Source organism: Pristis pectinata, chromosome 10 (genome assembly GCF_009764475.1).
Source record: "Pristis pectinata isolate sPriPec2 chromosome 10, sPriPec2.1.pri, whole genome shotgun sequence".
In the NCBI taxonomy this organism is placed as follows: Eukaryota; Metazoa; Chordata; class Chondrichthyes; order Rhinopristiformes; family Pristidae; genus Pristis; species Pristis pectinata.
In genome coordinates, this window is record NC_067414.1 from 50,015,052 (window position 1) to 50,034,632 (window position 19,581).

The window sequence follows — 19,581 nt, forward strand, 5'->3', positions numbered from 1 at the left end:
ATCCCATTTTCTAGTACTTGGCTTGTAACCTTCTAAGCCTTGGCAATTCAAGTCCAAAAACAAACTGCTGGAGAAACTCCTTGGGTCAGGCAGCATCTGTGGAAGCAAAGGGATAGTTGACGTTTTGAGTCTCAACCTGAAACGTTGACTATCTTTTTCTGTCTACAGATGCTGCCTGACCCACTGAGATCCTCCAGCAGTTTTGTTCTTGTGCTCCAGGTTACAGCATCTGCAGTCTCTCGTCTCTCCTTAGTGATTCAAGTGCTCATCTAAATCTTCCTTAAATGTTGTGAGAGTACAGCCCCTCAGGCAGTGCCACTCATGAAATGAAAAATTCTTATCAACTTAATATATGCTCTTTACCATCTGATTTGGATGTTCTTCACCCCCATTACCTTGCAAATTAGTTTAAATGCTCCCCAAAAACACTTGCACACCTCCCATGCAAGGCTCAGGTGCAACCCTCCAGTCCCACCTTCCCAAGAAACAGTTCCAGTAACCCAAAAATCTAAAGTCTTCCTCCAGTACCATCTTCTCACCCATATGTTCTACCTTTCTATTCCTATTATTGCTAACATGTGGCACTGGAAGTGCAGTGTCTTAATCTGCTACCTGGCTCCCCAATTTCAAGGAGCAGGAACTCATCCCTCTTGGTACCAATGTGAACCATGTCCCCTGACTCCTTACCATCCCTCTTTTGACTGCCCTGTAATCGTTCCATGACTTCATTGTCCCGGGCACCAGGGAGGCAACAAATCATCCTGGATTCATGTCTACAACTGCAGAGATGCCTGTCTTTTCTCCCATTATTTTCTAACATGGAAAAATTGTTCTGGAGTGAGATGCACTCTGAGGTTTCCCTGACTACCTGCCTGCTTCCCTTCCTCTGCAGTTACCCATTCTCTGCATGAACGAGTTTCCTTTACCTGCAGGATGACCACTGCTGAAAATGTGCTATTCTCAAATGGAGCAGTGCCCGCAGCTGCTACTCAAGCTCCAAAGTCCTGTGCCCCACCTCATCAAACTAGTGGCACATCCTGCAGAGGTGGTCATTTGGACTATATGAAGTATTTGGGAATTCCAACACGCAGCAGTTCTGATTGGAGATGAGGGGTATATTCAAACTGGAGATTATTCAGCAAATCAGAAGTTTAAGGAAATGGCTAAGTACATACATAGAATTTTAATTCTGTCAAAGTTGTGTTTTCAAAACAGAAGAAAATCATGCAGCGAAGTCCTCAAAAAAAGGGTACACCTTAACCTTTACCATAAATTAAACCGAATCAGGTGTGGGTGGGTTCGTGGGTTGGGTAGTGGTTGGATTTGCAAAGGATATTTACAAAGGCAAGACATTCAGTTCTGTTTGGAAAAGCATAGAGCTCTAATTAGAGGAATCAATTTCTCAAATTATTGAATGTTGATGAAATTTGACAAGTTGGTGCTGCAGACAAAATGAATACACGACAGCTTTCACTAAGGTAACTAGGAACTGCTGATCAACATTGTTCAAAATGTGATCCAGTTATCTTTTATTTTAAAAAGTAATCTATCATAAGCAGACATCTTAAGAAATACTTATTTTTATTCTTTATTGAATTGAAATATGGTTCAAACTGCAAAATAATTTGCTTTCATCAACATGTAAATATAACTGCTATGATTATATTTCTATCTATATTATTTTGAATTAAGGCAAAAATGATTTTTGTTGCAGAGAAAATATAGAAGTCCCATTTGTAAAAAAGCCTCCAGTGGTTTGATAGCTTACTGCCACATTACATTAATATTTTGGACTTTAAACTACCCACTGTCAAAGGCAAGGGAAATATTTAGAAACTGTTCTGCTGCTTTATGAACTATGAAGAGGGGGGAAGAGCTTTTCTTTTACATTTTTAATGGCTCCAGTCTATCCTTTTCACTTGAGAAATACTTCAGATGTCTGACTCCTAAACATTGGGTCAGATCATATTAATCTTCAACCAACAGTGCAATAGAATACCACCAATTAAGCACAGTGCACATGTCAGCTTGTTCCTACTTGCCTGCCCTTGAACAGCCAGGTAGAACTCAGATGAGTAGAGGTCAGGTGCCAGCATAGCACTGAATCCAGCGGAGGAGCACTCATGTACTGAGATGAGGAGCTGAATTGCATTTTGCATCTGGGCCCTTTGCTTACACCAGGGATTGCTGGTGTATGCAGTGTGACCCCCATTGTTTTTCTTTAATTACACGATAAAGAAGGACAGATACTTTGGAGAAGTGGTGGTGAAATTTTAGTTGGAAATTCCAGATCTTATAGCAACTGAAGACACGCCCATCAATGATGAAGCAATTAGGTTAGAGATGGAACAGTCCAGAAACCTTAGTTTATAAGGCTAGGAAATGATTACAGAGACATGGAGAGATGAAACCATGACTAGCCTTGCATCACTCCACCACTTTATGGAGAATTCAAGAAGAGATGCTGCACAGACTTGAGTGGGCTACGGACCAAATGCTGGTAAATAGGGATTTAGTAGAGATGGGTATCTTATGGTCAGCTTAGTTACGGTGGGCCAAAAAGCCAGTTTCTGTGCCATATAACTCTACAAGAAATACATAGGAAAAGAATTAGAATGCATCAATAGTGGCAAAACAGATCATTGCAGAGACTAGTAGCAAAAATTTTACATCAATGTTAAAAGTTATTTTATGACAAAATGGTACAGATTTGATTTTAAAGGGAAATTTCAAGGTCCAAATTAATTCTTTCTTGGGTTGATAAAAGCTGGCTTCCAATCAAAATTCTACCCTCATACTTCCCTGTAGTCTGAACAAGCAGCATTTTAAGAATGTATGCTTACCACACGGGTAGCTCAACACCTGGATATCATCAATGGCAATGTATCCTTTTTGTTCACGAGAGACATCTGCTTCAAAGATTACCTGCAAAGACAAACAAGAAGCCTTTGAAACAATTTTCCATTCCATTCACATCCAAATATTTGTTTCAGAAAAAAAACTTACATCCCCGCGTGCCCCCCCCCCCCCCCCCCCCCCACCAATCTCTGCCACTCTCCAAGGCATAGTTGGAAAATGCCCATCTCTGTTGCCATTGAGATGGTGGTCATAGGCCAACACTTGGGCTAGTACCGTCCTTCTGGTGAAGGTACTCTCACAGAGTGGCTGGGTAGGAAATGACAGGAGTTAGACACAGTGATGAAGATTGATCTCCAAGAAATTCCTCAGAGATCAATCCAAATGCCATAGTCCTGCACCCAAAGTTGACATAAATTGTGTAGTGCCTTGAAAATGAATTCCCAATTTCTTGCCTGTGGCTGGTCGATGAAACTTAATGACAAGGCTTGCTCCAAGACAAGGTAGGATGTCTGTTGTGTTATCAATGAATACGAAACAGAAGATAATAGCAAGTTTTGAATCCTAATGCCACATTAGGGATGTTTCAATGTAATTTTAACATTGTCTGTTTCTCTGCATCAGCAGCCAAGTGGCCAATAGGCAGCTGCTGGTCTGAGAGCTGGACTGAACTTCATTAGAAGTATAGGACAAACAGTAGGTGGTCAGCAGTCTGTTACATACTCCAACCAATTCTTCATTCCACTTAAATTTTGGCGTGCACCTCTGGAACTTTTGAATTTTATCCTCAGTACATCCACAATTGGAGACGTGAGCTTATAACTATGAGAAACAGAGTAAGTAAATTTGAAAAGCAGTGGTTTACTAAAGAAACTGTCTTACAACTTTTACTTTTAAACAAATGATCTGGCTAACAAAAATAATTGCTCATTTAGCTTGACCCTTGGGAAAGAGAGTTATGCTGCAGCACAGGACTCTCAGTACATTTCTTTATTCTTAGCATAAATAATTTAACCCTGGAAGAATTCTTTGGGGAAATCCTAACTGTTGTCTATAGCTCAGGAATAAAAAGAATATTGGCTCCAACTGTGTAATTACCAATATTATTTCTCAGTAAGCAAGTGAAAATTATTTTTCAGTGAAGCTGATTTAATTATGATACTGTTGCAACTGCACGTAAATGTTACCAGCAACACGTCAACATCCTCAATGCAATCAACCTAAACCACAAACCTGAATTCGGAACTGGCTAAACCCTTTGCAGGTTAATAATGACACAAGTTTGGTTAGAAACTGTGACAAAACTGAAAATCACAGAAGCTGTCAACCAACAATGATTGATTCAATGCCTTTCAAATCTCATATAGGTATCAATTCTTTTCCATTAAACCAGAAGAAAGTATTAAAAAAAAGCTATCAAATGTACATTTCTTAAGGGTTTAAAGAAATTACTATTTACTCAAAGACTGCTCGAAGATTTTGTGGATTATAATGAGGAGGAAAAAGCAAAGGATGGAGGGGATTATTGGCTGCAATGTATGGTTCACCATTTATGGTTAACAATGCACAATCTTTTAAAAAAGTACTTATTTAAGTCTCAATTCTAAAAAGGCTTATCATTTTGAGTATTCTCTCTCTCTCACACACACACAAACAGACAGCACTGTTATTTGAAGTATCAGTGACCTTGATAAATTCAAATATTGATTTTTAGAATTCCCTACAGAGGTGTCACTAATTTTCAACAAGATGAACACTCTCCAAAATGCATATCCACAGAAACTGGAGAAAATAGCACCAATAACATTACATTTTAAAAGTAAGTTTTCAATTGTCATCTCGGATTTCAAAAAAAAATGTCTGAGACACCAAAACACAGATGCTCTGCTTTGTGAAGCATCTGCATTTAGTCCAGAGGTGCAACCATGAGCTTCCCATTGCCTACCACTTCAATTCTCCATTTAACTTTGACTTATCAGTTTGTGGCCTCCTCTACTGTCACAATGAGACCCAACACAAGCAGGAAGATCAGTGCCTCCTCTTCCACCTGGGCATGTTACAGCCTTCCAGACTCAATATTGAATTCTACAACTTGAGTTCTCTGTCTGTATTAGTCATTCATCTGTGATATTAGCTCAACTTTTTTTCCCTCCTTAGTTTTTTTTCTTTGGGAGTGGAGGACATGCTCAGTCTGACCTGCCAAGCATGACTTCCTACTCTGCATTCTTTTTTCTATGTTCTCGCTCTCTGCACCCATTCACTCATTGACCAGATAACCTTGTTTCTACCCATGGTCACCCTAGTTTTATCCTAAGAGAGGCAACCACTCCCACACCCGTCTACCCTCTCTGCAGCTTAACAAGCTTCTTTTGTCTCCTCCCCTGTGTTGATGAAGGGTCTTTGATCTGAAACATTATCTCTGATTCTCTTTCCACAGATGTGGCCTGACCTGCTGAGTTTTTATTACAGGAATTTGAAAATTATGCTGCAACTTGACAAAACACTGGGTATGCTGCACTTGGGAGTATAGTGTGTAATTCTGGACTCACCGCACCAGAGGAAGGATGTGATTGTGCTGGAGATAGAGTGCAGAGGAGATTCACTGGGATGTTGCCTGGGTTGGAGTACTTTAGTTGGGGGGGGGGGGGGGAGAATGGATAGGCCAGGCATGTTTCCCCTGAAACGGAGGAGACTGAGGGGTGATCTAATAGAGGTATACAAGATTATGAGAGGCACAGATTGGGTAGAGAGTCAAAATCTTTTTCCCATGGTCAAGGCATAGGCTTAAGATGAGAAGAAGTAGCTTTAAAGGGAATCTGAGGGGGTAAGCTTTTTGTTTTACACAGAGTGGTGTGCTGCTCAAGGAGATGATGGTATTAGATGTAATTACCACATTTAAGCAGCATCTAGACAGATACTTAAATAGACGGCAACCTAAATCAGGCAAAAGGGATTGGTATAGATGGGTAAAAAGGTCAGAATGGACATGGTGAGTCAAAGGGCCCATTTTCGTGCTATAAGACTCAATGATTCTAAGAGTTCTAATGGCTTCCATTGTAAACGCTCCACTGCTGTACTTCACCTCAGCTTCATGCAGAAGTTCATGATGGCACTGGATGGGATATAGGGGAGATTCACCAGGATGTTGCCTGGGATGCAGCATTCCAGCTATGAGTGGAGCCTGGATAGGCTTGCTCAGTTTTCCTTGGATAGAAAAAGGCTGAAAAGGGTACCTGATAGAAGTTTACAAAATTATAAGGGGCATAGAACGGGTAGAGAGTATGAAATTTTTACTGTAAGCAGAGATGTCCATGATTAGAGGACATGGGTGAAATGGAGAGAGCATTTATAAAGGAATTGAGGAAGAATTTTTTCACCCCAAAGGGTAGTTGAAATCTGGAATGCCCAAAAGGGCAGTGCAGACATAAACTCTCACAACATTTAAGTGGAATTTAAATAAGCATTTGCTACATTACGGCACAGAAGGCTGTGGGCAATGTGCTGGAAAATGTGATTAGCATAAAGGGGCACTTTATGTTCAGCACAAAGTCGGCCAAAAGGTCTATTTCCAAGTTCTGTGACTATGAAATACTAGAGTTTGCCAATCTTCCATAAGATGTCTGGACCTCTTTCTACATAGATTGGTTTTCCAATCAGAGCATAATATGCTTGTAATATAATGCAATTCTTCAGAAGCTAAAATCTGATTGCAGTTCACATAAACTGAGAAGGACAGCTGATCCATAAAAATGGATGAAACAGTGACTCCATACATCCAAACTCAAATCCAATGACCGAACACTGATCACTATGTCAACAGTTATCATTCCCATCACAAGCATAAAGCAGACTTTGAAAACAAAAACTGCACAACCCAAGTCACTCTTTTACAGTACCAAGAATGAAATGAAATACGAAGAATTATATATTAATAAGTTCTGGATCAATGAACCTACATGGCATTTTAAAAACTGGAACGTTAGCTTTTCACTGCAATGTCAACCAAGTACAACAGTGTTCTTAATGGGATAGGCAACTAAAGAGCTTCTGTCAAAGATTAACAGTCAGATTTCCACTACATGCAAATAATTAGGAGGGTATATATACCTGTTCTCTCACTGTCTGATTTTTGTTTGACGTACTGGAGCTCTCAGCCATTGAATTTCTCCCCTGCCTATATATCATGACACATCACTCGCCCACACCTACCTCTGCCCACACCTAACTTTGATACAAATGTTAAATTTTATTCAGTTTTATGATGCAGTAACATAAATGATTCATTCTTCACCATTCTTCTGATCTGAGTCTATACCTGACAAAAAGTAAGCAAATCTGCCTTAGCAGGAGTTTTTATTGCTGTGACAGAGCACAACCTACAATTGCTCAACTGAAAGCTACTTACATGGCTTTAATCTTAAAATCAGTGAACTAAAATCAACCACACACTATTGCTTAACAAAAAAAAATGTCCCACTTGGCCAATAACCACATTTGTAAAACCCTGGATAATACTCAAGTGAGTCAAGTTCAGTCACCGTTGCCAAATTGGACTGATCCACCAAAAATGAGTGAATAAAATAATGGATTATGCCAATCTTAGATAAAGTTCTGACTCTGGAATTACTGAGCGTTCAACAAGGAGACCATTAAAATAGAATCAGGATGAAAGAAATTTGAATTGAAGAAAAAAAAACAAATTACACCATTATTAAATCTAACAACTTTTAAATATGGATTTTCAATACTCATTTTATAGCAACTGAATTAAGATCAACACATTATTGACATTTTCATCTGGGTTCATCATGACTAGCAACACCAGTTCTATCTGTTCTAATTAGTGAAAATGTTGGGGCATTTTTTTTGCACATTTTTCCCCATGCAAACCCTATGGCAATTTGCAGCTCCTTCAACTGAATAACTGTGAAGATTTGAAGAAAATTGGCACAGAAAAGTAATCAATAATTGCAACTAATGTAACACAGATAGAGCTTAGAGGCTACAAGTAAATCTGTCCTTTCCTCATTCACATGATCAAGCAAAGTAATATAAGAATAACACACCAGTGAGATCTACAGGGACAGAAGGATTTAGTTAGCTTTTAAAAAAAGGTAAATGTTAATTTTCTAAAAAGTAAATGTTGAAAGTACATGATAAACGAGACCGTTGACACAAAGTTACTCAAAACAGTTGCCTTCCACAGAGCTGCAGTCATAAATTCGATTGGCTAGAAGTTCTATTTTTTTACCTGGTTCTAACTTATGTGAGGTTCTGAATTAGTCACTGATACTTTGAGGAAATAACAAGGGAACCTGTAGGTGGCATAACATGCTAACTATACCACACACAGTAAAACAGTACAACCACCACAGCCTACAGTGCAGCAGGCAATGAAACAAGCATGTTGCTCAAGAGCTGGTCATCACTACCCAACAGCTAACCTGGAACAAGTTTGACTGAACGTGGGGAATATCATTTATAGAACACATTTCTTGCAAATTGAAGTGCTGGCTTGGGAGCAGTACATGAATGCCCAAATTTCAAGAACCATCTGACCAGTGATTCACACCCTCCCCCCTTCCCCTTTGTATATTGTGGACACGATGCTGTTGAAGACATCATAAAATCTGGATCCTCAGTTCCAAAATTCACACAACTTTCTATTAAAGATGACAAGAAAGTGATCAGGCCTGAGGAATGAAAGTTGATTGTTCACAATGGCACAGCTTAGACATTTGGGCCATAATGTGCCTTTTCACCTAAAGAGCATAAAGTTTGCTGCAGAAGATGCACCAAAGAACTGAATTATACCGAGGCTAAAGATTCCCCTCCAATAAAATGCAGGTTCAAGTTACTGAAGGTAGTCTATCGACCAAATTAAAGAATTTACTCAGGCCTTTTGTATCTGGTTGTAAACAATGGTGGTGGTAATTATATGCCATATTTTTACCCCATGTTGGATCAATCCACACCGCAGGAAATATCATTTACAGAAAACCAGGCAACGATTCCCCTTCTTTAGTTAATTAACTTTCCAACAACACCTGACAAAATCATGAGAATAAAGCACCCCAATAGTCAAAGGAAGATGGCATATCTTTCTTTCAAGATGAAGCGCCAGCTAAGGTGTTGTACATAGGTGCACAGATCTCTAGGGATCCAACCAGGAATTATTTTTCTCCCCCCTTGCATCTAATGTGGGCAATTTGGACAGCTAGCTGTTGAAAGTATTGTGCCTGTTCTTGGAAGGTAAATATACACAAATTGATATTTCTATACTCTCATGCAACCCGACCATTGGCAAATCATTAATTCCTATTTCTGAAAGCCATGAGATACATTAAGAGGAGCTCTGATACTGAAGGATGCCAACTTTGCCAATCTACATTTGAGAGAAATACTGCTGCTTGATTAAAAGCTTTTGTCTTCCCTCATGCTGATATTTTTCTTCATCGTGCAAACTGCAGCTGCTTGATATATTTGTTCACTGTACTCCCCACAACTGAAGAAATCCAACAGTACAAAAGCTGTGCAGTTTCTTTGCTTCAACTTCTAAAGGAAGAGCTATTACTGTTGTCAGGTTATCCTGCAGCAGATTACACAATTCTCTCAGTTAACTATGTGAAGCAGGCATGACAAAGTTAAGTCTACATCTCTTATTTTCATTTTAATGGTGAGTGGTCTACATACATCAATTCTGGGATAGTAATGAGTGTGGTGAAACTGCCTTACTGTTCATTTGGTTGCGTCTGTTGTTCTTCTTCCAGAAAATCATCTCAATTGTGCTTCATCATCAGAATCTGAAATTTCCTAGGCATTCAAATTTCAACAGCAGTCAAGTATAAACGAAGGAAGTTACCAAGAAAAAATCCCCATCAAGGGAATAATGACAAACTAACTAATGCAAACTAAAACTGCAAACAGCCAAATAACCCAAGTTATAAATCTTAATGTCCTGCAACAATATTCCTTTAAGGAATTTATTGCTGCTGGCCAGATTACTGATGCTTTAATTTCATATTGATGCTCTTAGCTCTGGTAGTATGGCCAGCTGAAAAAAATAAACAGATCTTTGAGCCTCAAATCTGCACAGATTGAGTCTCTAACAAAGCTTTTCTGGATGTATATATATATCCCATAGAGCCTTAATTTTTTTCGCCATAAAATGTGGTGTGCTTTGCCCTGAGCACACAGGCTGTCATGCTCCATTTAACGATGTACTATAGCCTCCAGCAAGGCTCTGCTGCTAGCACTGACTTGGAATTTTTACTTGTATGCAATGAAATATCCTTGTGCATTTAACTATATACTTGGTAGCTGTACAGGCAAAAAAAATCCCAGATTTTCTCATAAATGACTGCAGTCCCACATAGAACTGCCAGCACTTATCCACACAAGTGCAGAAGTCCCAACCTTGCCAGCCAAGCTCCACTGATAATTTCCTGGCTGCACTCGACCAGTAAACTCCACTTGGACTCCAACAATGGAATAGAAGCTTTCTGAGATTACTCGGAATATGCACTGAGGAATCTGCTCTTGGATTCTGTACCAGGTTGGATCTGACTCAGGATCCACAAGCCCATTCATCTGAATGGCAATCGTAGAGGTATAGAAGGATGTACAACAAAAAGATAAATTATCTTTTCCTTGAATTATTTATTTGGCTTAATGTTGTTAATTATATACATATGTTTTGAAATAGTTTAACTGATTTAATATATTTTAAATAATATTTTTTTGCAAACAAACAATTAAATGTTTATCCAGAACCCTGGATGGCACAGGTCATAATGCTGCTGCCTCAAAGCTCCAGCAACACGGGTTCAATCCTGACTTCTGGTGGTGTCTGTGTGGAGTTTGTAAGTATTCCTGTAACTGTGTTGGTTTCCTCTAGGTGGTCTGTTTTTTTTTCCCCCTGATCCCAAAGATGTGCAGATTGGTAGGTTAAATGGCCACTGTAAATTGCTCCTAGTGTGTAGGTGAATGGAAGAATCTGGGGACAGCCGATGGGAACGTGGGAAGAATAAGATAAGTGTCAATTGAGTCTGCAATACTTTGTGCTGACTGAGTGGGCCAACGGGCCTGATCCCTTGCTGTAAGATTCTACAATTCTATGAGTCACTGGAAGATCTTAACAGCTTTGACAAAGGTTGTCAATGTTTCCAGAAGAATTTTGTGCCACTGGTGATCATTCTGGTCTGCACTTCAAGTCATGACCAGCTGCAGGGCCTTGCAGGTTCTTGCTGCTCAGCTCCAGACCACCTCAGCAAGCAAGATCACCCTCACAGATTTGCAGGAGGCAAATTGTGAACAGAGAGGAAATGCAAGCAAAGAGTGCAGTCAGCTGGCCTGTTGGGAAAATCCAGCTCTTTGACACATTTGAAACATTTGCATTTCCTGCAATCAACTGATCCTGCGCCCAATAATCAGTCATTATCCAAAGTTCATCAGTACAGTTGCCAAACACTCATACACGTCATTTTAAAAAAAAAATTACACTGTGGCACACTTTCCAATACTCAGAGCCACAGAGTCATACAGCATGGAAACAGGCCATTCAGTCCACTATATCCATGCTGACCAATGGGCACCCATCCATATTAACCCCAACTTCCAGCACTTGGCCCATAGCTTTCTATGTCTAGGCGATTCAAGTGCCCATCTAGACACTTCTCGTCAACTTAATTCCTCCTAGTCTTTGCCTGCATTTCCTCAAGCAAGGTGTTAACAATTCTGCTTCCACCACACTCTCAGGTGGTGTATTCCAGGTCCTAACTACTCTCCTACTGAAAAACCACCCCTCAAATCCTCTTAATCTTTTACCCCTTACCCTAAATCTACAACCTCCAGCTTTATCTACCTCTGATATGGGGAAAAGTTTGAAACGTCTACCCTATCTGAAACCCTCAATTTTGTTTTCCTCAATCACGTCCCTCTTACCCTTCTCTTCTCCAGGGAAAACAGACCTAGCTTCTCCAGTCTCTCCTCATATCTGAAAAGCTCCATCACAGGCAACATCCTGGTGAATCTCCTCTGCACCCTCTTCAGTATTTGGTGCCAGTAAAATTGCACACTAGAGACTTGGGTTAATAACTAATACTTACAAAAGCACCTTTAATGTAAAAGCACATCCATAACATTATAAATTGAGAGAATACTAAGTCATTGGAAGAAAGGCTCAGTCAAACTAATGAGCTTATAAGAGTCCTAAAAAGGAGGGAAGATGCACATGCAGAATAATATAGGAAGAGATTTCAGGGGATGGGAGGGGTAAGATTAAGGTTTCCATCAGGTGCTTGGTTCCTTTCAACATCCCAAAAACATCAGGTTAATGGACAACAGGGTGGCATAGCAATTAGTTCGGCTGCTTCACAGCTCCAGGGATCTACATTTGATCCTGACCTCAGGTGTTGTCAATGCCCAGTTTGCTCATTCTCCCCGTAATAACAGGGGTTCCCTCCTAGTGCTCCATTTAGCTCCAACATCCAGAAGATGCGCTGGTGGATTAATGAGATACTATAAAATACGCCTTGGTGTGGTTATCAAAGGGTAGTTGATGGGCACAAGTGAGAGGGAATAAGTTGCAGGGGTTCAGAGAAATAAATAGATGGAGAAAAGGACTCAGGGAATTATTCTTTGGAATCTGGCATGTGTGCTGAAAAGTCTCTTCCTATGTGGTTACAAGTACGAGATCTTAAGTATAAGATGAGCAAATGAAGGCATGGCTGGAAATGTTACTCTTTTATTCAATTCTCCTTGAATAACAGTTGCTGGAAGATATGATGGATTTTCCCTTCTAAGGAGATGGCATCTTCCTTATTGATACCTTACAGCTGGTCTGTTAGCAATAGGTACACAAATGAACTGGAGCTCAAATCAAATGATTATTCTAAATACTTCTGTTTGCAAACTATTAGTTATAGCATCATTAACATAACACACGTTCATTCTGTATAGGAAAATTAATATCAGTATTTTACTTCACAACAGGAATTTTGAACAAATGTGAGACTGGCATAAGGAAGGAGAGAATGGAATAATTGATAAAGGGTGAGGAGAAGGATGTGGAAGTGGAAGATGATCAGGGATCTCAGCAACCTCCAAAAGTCATTTTACAACTTTAGGCCACCAAATTATGTATATAGTGAGCTGGAACTTGCTTGTACCAATGAGTTTGCTGCACTTAGTGCTGACCTATGTCCCTTTACTGAATACACCAGTGTCTACCTGCCTGAATACATCCCAAATCTTGTTGGGAGGCATTGCTTGGTGGCAGGACCTTGATTAAAATAATGTTGTCATGTGACTGGGCCAGAATAATTCCGGCCCACTTAACAGTGCAAAAAAAAACCTGACAGGTAGCCTTGCTTGCTGTCATACCTATCAAGGTCTTCAAATGCTACTGAATCTCTTTGACAAATTCAAAATCTATTAAAAACAATGATTCATTAAAATTGAAAATTAAAACTTTAAACAAAGTTAAAACATTAAACTAAACAATAAATTTAAAAATTATAAGCTGCTTAATATTTCTGTTCCTTGCAGCCATTCTGATCCAATCAAATGAATGAGCTAGCAGTTCCTATGTTAAGTCCAGAGCAGGCAAATTCTCCAGCTTAACAGCTACTCTGGTATTCTTGAGAATTTAAATCTTGGTGGTATCTGCAACGAAATATTCTAGCAGTTCAGCAGAGCACTATTAGCATTTCCCAGCTATTTCTGGCTCATTCTGTCTTTAATATAACCCTCCACAAACCATCAAATTTAAATTTCTGCACAGGTCCCTGAAGTGGAGATGATGTTTCGGAGGTAGTTCTAAAAGTAATATGTAGATGCACGAGTGGGAACAAGTGCCAGAAAAGTAGTAAGGATGACTGCAGTGAAAAGGTGGAGGTAAAGGATGAAATATCGGGAGAGACATGAGACAGTGAGCCCGTTTTCCAGTTTTATCTTTCCAGTATTTCATACCTTTCAGATTTCCAGCTTTCCAGGTTTTTAAAAAAAACTACACCTTGAAATCCCTAAACTAGATATTTTATAAATTTTAAATAATCATTATAGAGATCATTACAATCGATACAATTCCAGGTCTTTACTCCATAACATACTTAAACCTTATTTACGATGATAAAGGTTTTAACTTAGTTATTTATACGAATATGTGTTTAAGTAGTTAAACATCCACAATTGTTTCTGGAAACTAATCCAATTTTAAAACACCTTTTGACAAGTGATCATGCCTCAATTGGAAAATAATACTGGAGTCAACATTAAACAATTTGCGATGAGTTCCCAATAATATTCAAGAACTGATTTAGAAAGTACACTGCATAACTAACCAACATCCATCGAGTGTGCACATTGGAACCTGATATACGGAATATCAATTGTTACTGCTACAGATTCTATATTTTTTATATTTTAAGAACCATATTTATCCACTTTTAAATATCCATTATTTGAGGAAAAACTGTCAAAATAATTACATAAATCTATAGAAGCAATGCTGCTTCGTATCAGAGTAGTACATTGGGAATGCCATTTGCCAACATGAATTTGATCAGACATCAAATTATTTCCAAATTTATAAAAATATTCAGGAAGTCAATGACCAAGAAATAGTAAACAAATCTTGCTTTTTTTTTGTTTAAGCTCCTCAGTTATCTTCAAGTCATAACTGAGCCTGGCTCATTTGTTTTGCCTCTTTTGGGAGGTTTTTGGACAGCAGGGGAAGGGGGCAGAAGGTGCGCGGGGCAGAAGGAAGAAACATCCAGTCATGACGCTTCTAACCTCACAAATGTGGGAACAGACTCCATGCATCTGTTGATGATATCTTGGCTGTCACATTGTGAAATCAGAGCTTTGCTTAAAGAAATAATTACAACCATTCTCTAAACCATAAACTGTTGGAGAGTACTCATCTGAATTTAATGTGTGTGCACAATGATTTGAATGCATCTTTATTTAGCTTTGCAACAGTGAACATGAGCTTTTGATGAAAAAAGACCTTTTTTAATGAAGTCAAAAAAAAGTAAAAGCAATTTCAGTCACAGACAGGGTTCAAAAAAGGGTCATGTGAATAGACCAAACTACAGAAGAAAGTATTTGCAGTGAGGGCCTTCCATGTGCTCAGGCTGTCCCTGTGCACATCACAGCCAATGAAGGTCTACTGAAAAACCTTTTGAGATCATATCAGAAAAATAACTGCAACATTGCATGTAACAAGGTTCCACAAACACCTATTAATGCCACAAAAAGTTATATGCCTGCCTCAGAGGACAAATCGTGACATTAGTTACCATCCAATCTAAAAGTGCACAATTTTTCCTAGTTCTGAACCATGGTGTTGGTTTAGATAAAACACACACTCAGGTTTCTTGGTGGGATTAAAAACATAACCTAATGACTAAATTGCAAGTGTGTTACCAGGGATGGAAAGCCAATATTTTGTGAAACTGAGATCTATCCAGTCTCATCATCAAATTTAAATGATCAATTTGGATGAATCAACGAGCAGGTCGTTTTCCTGATGAATATATACCCTCAAAACACCACCGTTAAAACAGATTACAAAGTCATTTATCTCATTGCTATTTGTGTGACCAAGAAAGATTGCATTCTCTTACAATGAAACAATTCACTACACTTCAAAATGAACGCTTGATCATCTTGAATGATTCACCTTGGCTTTTGCCTGAGATCCTCACCATCACAGTAGCCACACTTCAGCCAATTCAAGTTATTCCACATGATGTAAAATGGTTGACAACATCAGACATAGCAAAAGATAAAGGACAAAATAACATCCCAACTGTAGTACTGAAGGCCAACACTCCAGACCAGTACCTTAAGTCAAGTTATTCCAGTAGTTAAACAATGGCAGCTACCCTACACCGCTCCCCCCCACACCCAAAAAAGGAAAATGGCCTAAATCTTTCATATCAATGTCTTGTTAAAATACTACCCAAGTGCTCTACTCTCAGTTGTTATAGTAATAGAAGGAGTCATCAACTGTGCTGTCTTGCAACACCAATAAATTGCTCACCGATGCCAGACTGGATTTCACCCAGGCATATTCAGCACCAGAGCTAACCACAAATTTGGCCTAAACGTGGACTAATAAGCTGAGTTACAGAGGTGACTCCCCTTTATGTCAAGGCAATATTTAACCATCTGTGACATCAAGGAGTCCTGGTAAAACTGAAATCAATGGGCATAAATGGATAAGCACTACAATCGTTAAGAGTCATATCTCACACAAAGGAAGGTGAAAACACTATGATGCTGGAGGAACTCAGCAGGCCAGGCAGCATCCGTGGAGAAAAGCAGGCGGCCAAGGTTTCGGGTCAGAACCCTCCTTCAGGACTGAAGATAGGAAAAGGGGAAGCCCAATATATAGGAGGGAAAAGCAGAGCAGCGATAGGTGGACAAAAGAGAGGAGGTGGGGTGGGCACAAGTTGGTGATAGGTAGTTGCAAGTCATAGCGTTTTTCATCTGGATTCAAGCACCCACAGTCCTTTGTTTCTCAAAGGAAGATGGTTGTGGTTATTGAAGGTCAGTGATCCCAGGCCCATTACATCACCACAGGAGCTACTGAAGGCATTGCCTATGACCAGTCACCTTCCATTTACACTAAATTCAGAAGTGGGGATATTTGCTGATATCAACAAAGACAGCAGGTGCATGGAAGTACCACTATCCAAAAACCTCCCGTTAATCATACCTGAATTATATCACTCATCCTTCATCGTTATTGTCTTAAAATATACAATTTTCTGTTGCACAACAATGTGGGTGTACTTTCACTACACAGATTAATGGTTTAAGGTAGTGGCGATAAATATTGGTATTGCCACTACACCCACATCCTGTCAGTGAAGTAAAAAAGTCACTGTATTAAGTATATCTGCCACTTAACAATAACTTCCACTCTCACTTTGAAGTGCTTGAAATGACTGGCGTTAATCACACAGAAACTGAATGATGCTTTTTAAGATTCAAGTTTCACTTGTAAGTGCTGCTTCTTTCATAATCACCAACAAAAAGAGATGGAATACTTTGCTATCTCTTCTTACTTACTATTCACCATCATGAAAGGCTGCATGGAAGTCACAACTTCAGCTAGGATACTTCTTTGTGCACATATTAGCACTGCACGTCTAAAACTCCAAGACAAAAGGGTTCAACCACTATCCACATATTATGTTTGATGTATGAACAATCTTGTTTTAAACACAAAAGTACAGAAACTGCATATTCTGTTTTTTTTCCTTATGGTTACACATTTAAATTAGATTTCTTTGGACACTAAACTTAAACTTTGTAATCTCTGTCCTCATCCAATTGTATTCACTTATTTTCTTTCCTATTTCATCACCGGTAATCACACCCCATTCTCTGGGAATAAAATTAGAAAATGCTGAAAATACTCAACAAGCCAGACAGTATCTGGGAAGAGAGACACAGATTAACATTTCAGGTCAATGACCTTCTCTAGCAAGAAGTCTGACAACCTACAGTTATGTAGGGATTGCATTAAATCCCTACACAGAAAATACAATTTATAAGGCCACACCAAATCTTGTACCATCGTCACTCTTAGAACTTTCATTAATTTTGTCTGCTTTGGTTGCCTGTCAGTACCAGATTTTCTTTTGGTTAAGGCCACAGATGTATCAGGCTACAAGGATGAATGAACATGGTTTGAATGACTTGTAGTTTCATCCAGGGAAACACTGAACTCAGTACCTTGCTCTGTCTAGAAGTTACTATTTGCAACCACGTGTGAGATCCTAGCACTCCATGCCTCGAACCATTGGAACTCCTGTGCTTACTAATATAGAGTTTATTTTACACAGAAAATCCAAAAATGCAGTAAAGAATGGTTGCAATGCTCACATGACAATATGAAATTTAAGCTTTATATTTGATTGGGCCCTCCAATTTGTAAAAAGTTCAGTATTTAAACCTAGAAAAGGTTCTGTGCTTCATGAGTTAAAGAAATCCAGATCTGAAAAGAACAGGTATTTTGATTGGTGAACAAAGACATTCCCTTGGAATGCATGTTTGTAATTGCAACCGAAGCAATAAATGCAACCTCCATACAAACTAACAACATCAGCAGTGAAACTTAGCTGTAATAATCAGCAACCTGATTTGCATTTAAAAACAAAACAGAAAATGCCCTTTAATAACATCTTTGAATTAAATAGATAGGAGGTATTAAAATTTACTTTTCACATTGGCAAATGAGTGTCAATAGTAAACTCCAGACAGAGGGCAAAATTCAAATCATTGACAAAACATTCTGAACTGGTCATGAAGTAATGAATTGTACTTCATTCTTCAGCATCGACTGGAAAGTGGCTGGAGTCCTGCCAAACATTACTATAAATTATAAGCTGTATTTTATATTTCAATATTTTAAGCCAGAAAATAAATCAGGCTAACTTTTACATTAGTTTAGTATTAGCATCTCAATACATCTATTGCATTGATGTGTGTAGAACAGAGAATTAAGGCAATGTATAGCTTGTTACAGTACACTCGAATATACAAAGCTACAGCCTTTTCTTATTGAGATTCAAAAGGACTTCCTCCCCGAATGAAAAATCTGTCAGGTTATCAAGAAAAATAAATATATGGAATGCACCAGCACACAAAGACATAAACAAAAACATATACAAGGAATGTTATTGATTACCAATATCCCTGCTCATAAGTAAGGCTCCACCAGTTAGTACAAAGCAATATATTATTTGAAATGGTGATTATAAAATGATTAGATTAGCCTTCAATGTAAAAAAAAAGCTAGAGGACCGTCAAGTTTCCCCAGCCAAACATCCTGAGTCCTACATTTACATGTCTAAAGTCAGCAAAGCATTTCCCTCACTGCAACCCTTTGTGGCCTGCTTTTCAGATACTATAACCTGGCTAGACAGTGGTGGATGAATAATACGACAATGATGATGAAGAAGTACTGATCATTCAATTTCACACCTGCAACTACCAATTGAGATACTAAATGTGCACATATTATAGTTTAGAGGCAGTAGCTGCAGGTAGTGAGATGCTAGTCATAAGCAGCCTAGCCAGAGTAGAAAACACTTGTTATCCTTGCTTCCTACCCTCATTGCAGCGGATTTAAGGATTTTCAGGAACAGAGGGAAGGTAATATTTAAGGCTTTTATTGGAATCACAAATGGTTACATTGCTTACCACTGGCTGAGTCAGAAAGGGGCCATCAGGATCCCTCTACTGTTCCTCTTCCTACAGGCAGTCCCCAGGTTACAACAGGGTTTTGTTCCTGATAACTGTTTGTAACCTGAACAATCCCTAAGTCAGAAACGAAGAAAAACAGTGCATGGGAGAGGATCAGAGAAACCACCGTGACTGGAGAGGGAGTAGGCATGGGGAGAGCAGCCGCCAGTTGGCCTCACCAATTCAGTGAGCGAGTCTGCTCAGCCCTCTCAGCTCTGTTTGGATCGACCCAACCCGATTGTTGCAGCTTGGGAGGGGAGAGAAGGCACACGGAAATGCCCTGCTTCCACCTGGCAGAAGATGCCTGCAGCCCCACAGTGGTCGACAAATCCATCCCCATCTGTCCCGCCGTCTCCCAAACACTCGTTTCTAAGTACAGGGCATTCCTAACTTGAGAAGGACCTGTATTTTACTTAATGTATAAGGTGTAGCTATGGTAATGCCAACAGAAGTTGTTTTTGC

At 39.2% G+C, this 19,581-nt stretch overlaps 1 protein-coding gene across 2 annotated transcripts in view; it reads right to left on the bottom strand.

Annotated features, from left to right (window-relative positions):
* ptprk (protein tyrosine phosphatase receptor type K) overlaps positions 1-19,581 on the bottom strand; it is a 467,398-nt gene that overhangs the window by 273,943 nt on the left and 173,874 nt on the right. For both annotated transcript variants that reach the window (XM_052025063.1, XM_052025062.1), the window contains exon 4: positions 2,844-2,925. In XM_052025063.1, coding sequence (XP_051881023.1) covers positions 2,844-2,925 — 82 coding nt within the window. The remainder of the gene's footprint in view (positions 1-2,843; positions 2,926-19,581) is intronic.